The 12,512-nt window shown below is 44.5% G+C and overlaps 1 protein-coding gene across 1 annotated transcript in view; it reads left to right on the forward strand.

The window, feature by feature from the left end:
- The window catches only part of SYCP2L (synaptonemal complex protein 2 like), a 250,185-nt gene that overhangs the window by 9,137 nt on the left and 228,536 nt on the right, over window positions 1–12,512 (forward strand). Inside the window, exons 4-5 of the mRNA XM_073676941.1 lie at window positions 2,025–2,149; window positions 5,461–5,584. Coding sequence (XP_073533042.1) covers window positions 2,025–2,149; window positions 5,461–5,584 — 249 coding nt within the window. The remainder of the gene's footprint in view (window positions 1–2,024; window positions 2,150–5,460; window positions 5,585–12,512) is intronic.

A 12,512-nucleotide genomic window follows, 5' to 3' on the forward strand; every position in this document is an offset into this window, starting at 1 on the left:
GTGTCAGTTCAGCAGCATGAGGGACCTGTCCCAAACCCCCAACGCAGGCCCCAGGGTGACTGCAGGGCATGGAGATCCCGAGTCGGACCCCCACTAGAGCCACTTCAGACAGGTTTCGCTTCCGAGGTCAGAGGTAGAAGTAGAAGGGGTTCTGCATAATACCAATAGGGAGCACCTAAATAGATACAAAACTATGTACAAGGAAGTCCAGACTCCAGTGTCACACTAGAGGTCCCCCCCCAGTTGTCACATCTACTCTCCTCTCCTCCTAGACAGGCAACCGTGGGGGTGCTGGCAACAGCGTTAGCGGGAGCCGCCGTTGGTCCTCTTTCTTCGCGGACCAGTCCGGGTGTGAATGCGAATACACCCAGGCGAGGGCAGGACTGGCTGACGGGCACTCCTTGGGACGTCCCATCCGTCTTGACGGACACTACTATGCAGACGGTCTCTGCTGGAGGGGGCGGTCTGCACTTTTGGCGCCTTTGGGGAGCCAGGCCCACGATGGGAGGACTTTGGTTGCTGTTGTTTTTGCACATAATGGCGTCCGTTCTTCTTGGGCGGTGCCACGTGAAGTGTAAAACGACAGTCTTTGAGTGAAAAGGCGCACAGTGCCCGGTAGCAATGGGGATTTTCTTTTTCTGTTGCTGCGGGCACGCAATCCTGCCGACTACGCCAAGTTGTGACGCCCTCAGCCCTCACCCTGGGAAGTGGGGTTACTCGGAGCCGGGTCAAATGTTGGGGGGGATGCAGTCGTGGCCTAGACCCGTTCCGTGCCCAAGGCGGTCACATAAAAGATGTAATGGGCTTTCAGGGTTGAGTGGTATTTCGACTACGCCACCTACGGTTTCCGGTGATGGACACCAGCGCTGTCTCAGTCCACTGAGGCCGGTGTTACGGATAGCTAAGATGGGATAGCTCCCCACAGGTGGAGCTAGGCCTCAGGGCAGTATATGGAGAGGGGGGATGCAGGACAGGTTAGAGCCAGCCGGGTCAGAGCAAGAACAGGGACGGACACGATAGTCACTTCAGTACCTTTTACTGATTGATATTCAGGCACATTCCGGAGCACTGTAGGGTGAAGGGTGCATTTCAGGAGCCTCCCCAGTGAGCGGGTATAGGGCCTCCTGTCTCTTGCCTTCGTGTAGTAAGTTTCTGACCTGCCTGGAGCTAGGCCTAACTTTGTCTCTGTCTTGCACCTGCTGACCTTGTGGTAGGGCCTTCTGTTGGAGATCACTCTCCCTATTCTTTGGGGTCTCCCTGATTCCTGACCCTGGTACGTATTAGCTTTTGGTGATCCTGGGACATGTAGTTCGCCAGGGGTTCCGGTTATGCCTTACTGGGTCGTAGAGATCCCGGTAAGCTCGGACCCGGTGTCCGGTATATGTTTCGGGGTGAGCTGGGTAAGCTCTTCTGCCCCCACTGCTACTCCTTTTCCACTCTCCTTCGGCCCCGCTCGGGCCCTCACTAGGCTACACACACTGCAGCCGGGACGTTGCTCTTCTTCGCCGCTCTGAGTGTCGGCACACTCCTAGCTCTCTATCCTGAGCTCTGTGAGTTCTAGTCTGGATTCACTCTACAGACTGTACTGAACTCTTTCTGCAGGAACTGCTAGGCTCTGGCTCAATTGCACTGACTCCTTCTGTGTCTGAGCAGGAACTCCCTAGCTGCTCTGTACTCTAGCAGGCTAGGAACTGAACTGCCTAGCTCCACCTTCCCTATTTATATCCCTATCCGGGCTCCCTCTGGTGGTCTGAGGTGGAAGGTGGAGGTGTGTGTATGCTGTGGGGGCCTCTTGTGGAGGAATCCTTCAATGCAGCCCCCTAGGATCTGTGGCTCCAAGCGCAGCTGGGTGCCACATATTGACTACACATTTAACATGTATCGTAAAATTTTCATTTTAGAATACATAATTATTTTAGCTGTAATTTTTATTGTTCCTATGATCTAAAAAGGTAGCATTAGTGATGGTGGTTGTAGTAACAATTAATTTGAAATGGATATATATATATTTTTTTTAATTGTAGCTGGAAACTCTCATCACTGATGCTTTTAAGGGCAAAGAGTTTCAGAAAATTTGTGAATTATTAGAGCGTAAGCCAATATGGTCATCACAGAGATGCTGCAAGCTTGTCTTAAACCAACTGGACAGGTTAATAAATAAGGTGGGTATGTGACTGTGCACTTATTCCTTACCACAGCTGTGCTTCGGATATTACACAATTGTTTATATTGTAGGAGTTAGATCGAAATGAATTTCAAAATGTATCTCGAGCGATGATATGCATACAGCATTTCTGCAAGGGTGACTGCCAGGAAGGTTCATCCTTGATTAAACAAGGCCTCGTTTCTAAGATAAGTGCCACTTTAACAATTCTTGTTCTATCACTATGCTTTCTAAAATTTATATTCCATTAGTGTTCACAAAAATATTGTGACCTGCGCATAACGGTTTACTATACATCCTTTATAGCCTATGTTCACACATGTTGGGTTTTTTCAGCATCATAAATCTGCAGCAAAAACCAACTGCGTCAAAAACGCAGGTTTTTCAGCGTTTTTTTTTTTTTTTCACGGTCATTCTATCTCTATTTATGCATGTACATAAAGTTCTGTGGGAAAAAAAAAATCATTCTGGTTTTGGCATAGTGGGGGAGGTGAATTGTTCAGCAATAGTTTAGACACTGGCAATGCACGGAGTTTGTATGACACTATTTACTTTCACACTATGGTCTGCCATTCAGTTGCACAGGCCTTGTTCAATTTCACACCTCATTGGGCCACAGGTATTGTTCAATCTCACAAGTAGCTCAGCTAATGTTTACATACAGTGGTGGCCAAAAGTATTGGCACCCCTGCAATTCTGTCAGATAATACTCAGTTTCTTCCTGAAAATGATTTCAATCACAAATTCTTTGGTATTATCTTCATTTAATTTATCTTCAATGAAAAAACGCAAAAAGAATTGTCCTAAAGTCAAATTGGATATAATTCCACACCAAACCTAAAAAAGGGGGTGGACAAAAGTATTGGCACTGTTTGAAAAATCTGTGATGCTTCTCTAATTTGTGTAATTAACAGCACCTGTAACTTAAATATGGCACCTAACAGGTGTTGGCAATAACTAAATCACACTTGCAGCCAGTTAGCATGGATTAAAGTTGACTCAACCTCTGTCCTGTGTCCTTGTGTGTACCACATTGAGCATGGAGAAAAGAAAGAAGACCAAAGAACTGTCTGAGGACTTGAGAAACCAAATTGTGAGGAAGCATGAGCAATCTCAAGGCTACAAGTCCATCTCCAAAGACCTGAATGTTCCTGTGTCTTCCGTGCGCAGTGTCATCAAGAAGTTTAAAGCCCATGGCACTATGGCTAACCTCCCTAGACGCGGACGGAAAAGAAAAATTGACGAGAGATTTCAACGCAAGATTGTGCAGATGGTGGATAAAGAACCTCGACTTACATCCAAACAAGTTCAAGCTGCCCTGCAGTCCGAGGGTACAACAGTGTCACCCGTACTGTCCGTCGGCGTCTGAATGAAAAGGGACTGTATGGTAGGATACCCAGGAAGACCCCACTTCTTACCCCGAGACATAAAAAAGCCAGGCTGGAGTTTGCCAAAACTTACCTGAGAAAGCCTAAAATGTTTTGGAAGAATGTTCTCTGGTCAGATGAGACAAAAGTAGAGCTTTTTGGGAAAAAGCATCAACATAGTGTACAGGAAAAAAAAGAGGCATTCAAAGAAAAGAACACAGTCCCAACAGTCAAACATGGCGGAGGTTCCCTGATGTTTTGGGGTTGCTTTGCTGCCTCTGGCACTGCACTGCTTGACCGTGTGCATGGCATTATGAAGTCTGAAGACTACCAACATATTTTGCAGCAAAATGTAGGGCCCAGTGTGAGAAAGCTGGGTCTCCCTCAGAGGTCATTGGTCTTCCAGCAGGACAATGACCCAAAACACACTTCCAAAAGCACTTTAAAATGGTTTGAGAGAAAGCACTGGAGACTTCTAAGGTGGCCAGCAATGAGTCCAGACCTGAATCCCATAGAACACCTGTGGAGAAATCTCAAAATGGCAGTTTGGAGAAGGCACCCTTCAAATATCAGGGACCTGGAGCAGTTTGCCAAAGAAGAATGGTCTACAATTCCAGCAGAGCATTGTAAGAAACTCATTGATGGTTACCGGAAGCAGTTGTTCGCAGTTATTTTGGCTAAAGGTTGTGCAACCAAGTATTAGGCTGAGGGTGCCAATACTTTTGTCTGGCCCATTTTTGAAGTTTTGTGTGAAATGATCAATGATTTGATTTTTGCTTCATTCTCTTTTGTGTTTTTTCCTTGCAAGCAAATTAAATGAAGATAATAATACCAAAGAATTGTGATTGCAATCATTTTCAGGAAGAAACTTGAGTATTATCTGACAGAATTGCAGGGGTGCCAATACTTTTGGCCACCACTGTAGTACACATCATTAATTAATTAAACTTTACTAATACAAACAACCATCTTGGTCACCAAGACAAGATGGTTAATCACAAAAATAAATGAGTTTCACATACTGCTGTACTTGCTTATTTTCACTAAAAAAACGCAGCAAAACCTGATGGCTATGTTCACACCATGTTTTTTTTCAGTGCTTTTTCCATTACTTCCAATGAGTGAAAAACGCTGAAAGAAGTGACATGCTCTATTTTCCAAAAACCCAACCAAGGCACAAAATACGCAACAAAAAAAAGGTGTGTGAACAGAGAATTCTGGTTTCTTAGTGACTTTGCTGGTACTGCAAAATACAGCTGAAAATTTGCATAAGAATCTGCAGCAAAAAACCGCTGAAAAACTCAACATGTGTGAACATAGCTTTACAGCTCTGTGGGGTTTAGCATGTTGTCATCAGTAAACTGGATCAGCATCTGTAAAATAAATTATTCCCTACCTATTGCTGCTCCCTCACAAATTGGGATGTTGTTTTGTGGGAAGGCTATAGCTTATAATGCACCCAAATTCTGGTGCAAAATATTGATCTACTGTAGAAGCGAACCAATGAAGAGGGGGTGCAAACCTAAACAAGCATGTCTAGATGTGCCAAATTTACCAGCCGGCATAAACTGTGATAAACTTGCAGTACTTTTAGACTTGTTGAAGTTTTCCCTATCTAGTTATTGCACAGGAAAACAAATAAGAATATTTTTGGGGGATCATTTTGGCTGATGGCAAAGTGAACCCATTCTGATTCTATGCCTCCCCAATTGGACAACATAGCCTATTGGCACGATTACTTTAGCATGCCTTCCCGTTGCATTTTGATTTATTTTTGACTTGTATATTGCATTGCACACACATTTCGTGGATTTTTATTTTTTTTATACTTTTTGGAATATTAGCTTTTTTTTTGTAATAACCAATGCTAGACTAAGCTTTTTTTTTTTTTTTTTTTTTTTTTTTTTTTAATGACTACACGAGTAACAGATCTTTTTTCTTTTTCCACTACATGGTCTTATGGTTCGAAAGAACCCTGGAATTCTTGAAGATTTGTATGGACGACAGATCCACAATTTTAGCACTTGCAGACGATTTCTATGACACTGTAATGGTATGTTTTTGAAATATTGAAAAAAATCACGTGTATTAAGTATCTGGAGTAAAAATGCAAGCTTTGAAGGTTTTGGCATAGATCTTATTGATTAAATGCCCGGGTGCCCTTCTCATTTTTATCTAACAAAAAAAGTTATTCATTCATGGAGCTCTCCTATTATTGCACTCTATGTCTGCAATATTTTTTAAAGTTGAAAGAAAATATTCACATCAGACTAAGAACTCATTCAAATGGCAAAACTGTTTGCTCAGAACCTGTATGGTGACAGTCCTTTTAATCCCATCTTGCAGAGCTGTAGGCATTCTATGTGGTGCTTGTATCAAGTTGCATATTTTCCTCTTAAACCATTACTTCCTCTGTACTTTAAAGGTAAGGTGCCGCAACTTTTAATATTGTATTAATAATTATTGATTATATTATCAATTATTTTTAATACAAAATTAAATGTAATTCTTTAGATAGTGTTTTTTGTTTATTTATTTGAGCACAAAAGTTACTCCTCAAATACGGCAGCCCTGGGCATAAGAGACTGCGGTCGGATGACGACTGCATCTCCTGCATTGAGGCCGCTCCTCCTGCCTCTAGAAATCATTTGGGCACGCCTACTGGGCTGTCCAGGTCACAGCTGTGGGAGGAGATAGCGGCCATCTTTATGAAGCCAACAGTGTTTGCTGTGTGCTTCATTTTTCCCTGTCATCGCACATACTGCTCAGTGCGTGTGATGACAGAAGCTGCTGGGGAGAGGAGGTGCCAGGGAGTGGAGGTAACGGGTGAGGTGAGTATCTGGGGGAGGGCGGTGATTACAGTCTGTCAGTATTACAGTACAGCCTGCAGATAACTGCTCACTGCCAACTTTTTCAGGGCACAGCAGGGAGTTCATTAATCTCCTATGCCCTGAACACACTCAACAGGACGCAGCACTGCGTGGGAGCGCAGAGAAGGTAAGTACAAGTGTTTGTTTTTTCTATGTGGTGACTATATGGGCCCATATAGGCCAGGAGGATGGGGGGCCCATATAGGCCAGGAGGATGGGGGACCCATATAGGCCAGGAGGATGGGGGATCCATATAGGCCAGGAGGATGGGAGGCCCATATAGGCCAGGAGGATGGGAGGCCCATATAGGCCATTATACAGAGGGCTCGGCGACTCTGAATGGTGTAGTTAATGACCGTTCAAAATCTCAAACTTCACAGGCGTAAATAAATATATGTATATAAACACACTAGATGGATAGATAATTATGGCATAGCCTAAGCTTGATCTGTGCTGTAAATTTAATCACTTTATTTTGAATTATAGAACACAACAGCCTAACACGTGGTGAGGGTTTCTGCTTTTTACTGTAGCTCAGCTATTGGGAATAATAGCTATTTGACGCTAAACCTATTCCTAGTTAGCGTTGGCAAAATACTGAAAACATGTAATTTTTTCTTTTTTTTTTTTAGTTTTCACACATGATGGGTCTTTAGTTGTTTGCATGTGGTAAAGAATTAGGGTAAAATGCATTGATTCCATTCCATGGTATTTCTGTGTATCTGTGTCTGCTCCCTTCTGCATGGCTATTATGTACAGTAATGTGAAAAAGTTTCAGGCAGGTGTGGAAAAAATAATGACTAGTTTAACACCATGCAAAGTGAATTAATAAATCCAAATCCGTATTTGGTGTGGCCACCTGTTGCCTTCAATTGCATCAATTCTTCTAGGTACACTTGCACAAAGTCAGGGATTTTGTAGCATTATAGTCATGTGTGTAAGTAACCAATTATATCAAACAAGTGATAATGATCATTTCATATGTAAATGAGTTGTTAAGATCTATGGGCAGGACACAGATCCCCCCCCCCCCCTCCTCTGCCTATAGACCTTAATTTAAATCAAAGGGGGCATTAGTAGTGAGACATGTAATGACGAACGGACTGCTCTCCTGATCTACATACCTCACACTGGTGATTCCCCCTTTCATTTCTTTACATATTAGAAAAACTTTGTTTCTCTAGAATAAGACATTGGATCGCAGACATCAAGGTAGCAATGTATTCAGCTTCCTATGACCTACATGCCCATGTAGATGGCTTAGAAGGATTGATCCTACTGACATTCTCTTTAAAACTTGTTCCATGAACAGCCAAGCTCTGCTACAAAGGTAAGCCTGAGCACTGCAACATGACGCAAGATTGTTATACATCAGTAAGATCTCTCCTAGTCAAAGATTTCAATGCAGATAAAGATGTGCTGATCAAGCTCTTTGTAGAAGCACCAAAAAAATTTGCAATGTTGAGGACCCTAGATGCAGTGGTCAGCTAAGGAAACTTGGTGCAGATTAAAGACGCACCTAGCTTAAAGAAGACCTTTCACCAAATTTTTCATGTTGAACTAGCCACGGGATGCTATAGTAGCTACAGAGTGGAATAAAACTTTTCTTTTTTCCTTTTTTTTTTTTCGCCTCTCCATTGTGGAAATGCAAGCAATCATAGTATTCAAAGTTTGGTGAAAGGTCCTTTTTTAATTCCATTTGAAATTGAAAGCGGAACCCAGCTACACACATTTACTGATCCGAGAAGTCTGGATAGAAGTGGTCTTTGTAAAAGAATTGCAGCCAAAGAAAAAAAATGATGCAGACATGAGACCAGTGACTCAACTATGCAAGAAAACATAGGAACAGGAATGCAGAAAAATGTCAGCCGGTGTTCTGGATTGATGAGGTGAAATGTTTGGCTGTACCAGAAAGCAGTTTTTTGATGGAGGGGGCTCAAGAAAGGTAAAATAATAAGTGTCTGTAATCAACAATGAAGCATGGTGGAGGTTCATTGCAATTTTGGGGCTGCATTTCAGCAAATGGAGATGGGGATTTGGGCAGGATTACTGGTGTCTTCAATGCTGAGAAGTTCAGGCTGATGTTTATCCATCTTGCAATGCCATGGTCTGGCTACAAACTTATTATGTAGCAAGAAAATGACCAGAAACATATAGCCAGGGGCATTGCTAGGGTACTAAAAGATCCAGGACCCAAGCCCCAAAGTACATGTATCCCCATATAACCTCCCCGTCACTTAAAAGAGGATCTATACATATATAATTGCAGTATACCACTGTTGCTAACCCTAAAACACACTATACAAAGACCAATATTATCAAAATTACTACTATACAAGGCCAAAATAATACTGCTACACAATGTCCTCTAACATCACCACTACAGTGAGTACATAGTATTATAATATGACCATTACCTCTGCATAACAAAACACGCTATACAAACACCAATAATACCGCCATACACCTACCACTACATAATGACTAAAATGCATTAAACTGTTACTAAATAAAAAAAACGCTTAGAAACTGATATTACCACCATATGTTGACAGTATAGTGGTATATAGCAGTCCTGCCAACAATATTAGAGATTACAGTACAGATATGCAGTATAGAGACTTACAGATGACTTTCTTTGTGATGGAGTCATTTACTTTTCTTGTCTTTTTCATCTGGCCCAGACCGTCATAACGACTTCTCCAGCCAGGAGTCGTCTGCAGAGATTACAAAAAAGACACATTTGACTTCTCATATTTCAGGCACTGTCTCAATCTATTCCTAACCTGCACAAAAGCCTCATCCTGCCTGCTCTTCATGCCTGAAACAGTGACCCCAATTCTTCAAAAATTATAACATTACTATGATTACCCCTCCATCAATTAATGCTACAAAGATGGCATCCACAGCTCTCTATATGCTGTAAAATGGCTCCCAGCCCCTAATCTACTGTATTTTGGCCCTCAAAGCCATTGCTCAAAAAAATAAAGGTAACACTTAAACAGAATATAACTCCAAGTAAATCAAACTTCTGTGAAATCAAACTGTCCACTTAGGAAGCAACACTGATTGACAATCAATTTCACATGCTGTTGTGCAAATGGAATAGACTATAGATGGAAATTATTGGCAATTATCAAGACACCCTCAATAAATGAGTGGTTCTGTAGGTGGGGACCACAGACCTCATCTCAGTACCAATGCTTTCTGGCTGATGTTTTGGTCACTTTTGAATGTTGGTTGTGCTTTTACACTCGTGGTAGCATGAGACTGACTCTACAACCAACAGAAGTTGCTCAGGTAGTGCAGCTCATCCAGGATGGCACATCAATGCGAGCTGTGGCAAGAAGGTTTGCTGTGTCTGTCAGCGTAGTGTCCAGAGGCTGGAGGCGCTACCAGGAGACAGGCCAGTACACCAGAAGACGTGGAGGGGGCCGTAGGAGGGCAACAACCCAGCCGCAGGGCCACTACCTCCACCTTTGTGCAAGGAGGAACAGGAGGAGCACTGCCAGAGCCCTGCAAAATGACCTCCAGCAGGCCACAAATGTGCATGTGTCTACACAAATGGTTAGAAACTGACTCCATGAGGGTGATATGAGGGCCCAATGTCCACAGATGGGGGTTGTGCTCACAGCCCAACACCGTGCCGGACGCTTGGCATTTGCCACAGAACACCAGGATTGGCAAAGTCGCCACTGGCGCCCTGTGCTCTTCAGGTGAAAGCAGGTTCACACTGAGCACATGTGACACGTGACAGACGTGACGGAGTCTGGAGACGCAGTGGAGAGCGGTCTGTTGCCTGGAACATCCTTCAGCATGACCGGTTTGGCAGTGGGTCAGTAGTGGTGTGGGGTGGCATTTCTTTTGAGGGCCGCACAGCCCTCCATGTGCTCGCCAGAGGTAGCCTGACTGCCATTAGGTACAAAGATGAGATCCTCAGACCCTTTGTGAGACCATATGCTGATGCGGTTGGCCCTGGGTTCCTCCTAATGCAGGACAATGCCAGACCTCATGTGGCTGGAGTGTGTCAGCAGTTCCTGCAAGATGAAGGCATTGAAGCTATGGACTGGCCCACCCGTCCCCCAGACCTGAATCCGATTGAGCACATCTGGGACATCATGTCTCTCTCCATCCACCAACGTCACGTTGCACCACAGACTGTCCAGGAGTTGGCGGATGCTTTAGTCCAGGTCTGGGAGGAGATCCCACAGGAGACCATCTGCAACCTCATTAGGAGCATGCCCAGGCATTGTAGGGAGGTCATACAGGCACGTGGAGGCCACACACAATACTGAGCCTCATTTTGACTTGTTTTAAGGACATTACATCAAAGTTGGATCAGCCTGTAGTGTGTTTTTCCACTTTAATTTTGGGGGTGACTCCAAATCCAGGCCTCCATTGAATAATGGCGCTGTCCGGCGCCATTTTGCTGAAGACATACTGCAAATGTGTCTTCAGTAAAATGGCGCCGGATATCGCGATGCGCATGCGCCGATCCGACGCCTCACTCCTGCCCCGGTCTCCGGCAAAGAGGTGCCGCGGTTACGCTCCTCCCGGTCAGGTGAGTATCTAAGTATGGTGCCGGAGATCGCGGTATGCGTTCAGTGTCTATGCATACTGCGATCTCCGGCGCCATACACACTCCTCTTACCTGTAAGGGCTGGATGCCTGCTTCTGTCTGGAGCCAGACTGCGCGTCACGCATGCGCAGTCTATAAAGGCTTCAGACAGAGACATGCATCCCCGGTTATATTATAGATGATGGCCCTACAGCTCCCTATATGCTGTATTATGGCCTCCGCAGCTCCTTATATATAGTATGATGGTCTCCACAGCTCCTTATATATAGTATGATGGCCCTACAGCTCCCTGTATGCTGTATTATAGACCCCATAACTCCCTACAGCCTGTATTATGGCCCCCACAGCTCCTTATATATAGTATGGTGGCTCCCACAACCAGATAATATAAAAAACAATAAAGATTATACTCGCCTAATCCTAATTCTCTTTACCGCAGCCTCCGTCTTCTCATCTGACTACTATAACGGGCCTGCAGAGGTGGAGTGGTGCAATTACATCATCGCACCGCCTGCATGGGTACGCTGAAGTCTCGTAAGCTGCAGGCCTATAGTGGTCTGCAGTTTAGGAGACCGACAGCGATAGAGCAGCTAGACAAGAGCTCTCTGTCCTATCACGGGATATAGAACTTTGTCGGCGTCGGGGGCTGGCTGGCAAATTTTAGCCTGGGGGGCAATTAGAAAGCCCTGGCCCACGACTTGTGGTGGTCTGTCTTTAGCCTGCTTATCTCTGGCTGCTGCAATAAAGCAGCAGAGATAGCAGGTTTGAAATATAACGGTGACTAGTACATAGATGCGGGAGCAGAACAGAGCTTGCTTCCTAGGTGCGGGAGCAGAACAGAACTTGCTTCCTAGGTGCGGGAGCAGAACCGAGCTTGCTGCCTAGGTGCGGGAGCAGAACCGAGCTTGCTGCCTAGGTGCGGGAGCAGAACCGAGCTTGCTGCCTAGGTGCGGGAGCAGAACCGAGCTTGCTGCCTAGGTGCGGGAGCAGAACCGAGCTTGCTGCCTAGGTGCGGGAGCAGAACCGAGCTTGCTGCCTAGGTGCGGGAGCAGAACCGAGCAGAAATGAGAGCCTGCCATGGCAAAACATCAGAGACCCAGGAGCTTGTCATGGGTGTTGGGTGATGAGGGTTGGTGAGCTCATGCACCAGCCATCATGCTATTTAAATAAACAGCAGGAATTGAGGCAAGTTCTGATTGCTGCTGTTACAGCAAATCACAGCCAGCATCTGCAGGGCATCAGTGGGCTCAGCTCCTGATCCCGCTCCATACATACCCTGATTTTGATGTACAGTCACACCATTGTGCGCTAATAGGTTAATTTAACTAGTTTGTTCCTAAAACTGGAAAGACAAATGGAATTCCCTAACTAAGAAACTTTACAGATTTATTAACCCCTTAAGGACTGGGTGTTTTTTTGTTTGTTTGTTTTTTCACTTTTGTTTTTTCAATGCCTTATTTCAAGATCCTTAACATTTTAAATTTTTCTGTTCACACAGACGTGTGAGAGCTTGTTTTATGCAGGACGAATTG

Source organism: Phyllobates terribilis, unplaced genomic scaffold (assembly GCF_046119375.1).
Source record: "Phyllobates terribilis strain yellow unplaced genomic scaffold, ASM4611937v1 Scaffold_4__5_contigs__length_816908805, whole genome shotgun sequence".
Lineage (NCBI taxonomy): Eukaryota > Metazoa > Chordata > Amphibia > Anura > Dendrobatidae > Phyllobates > Phyllobates terribilis.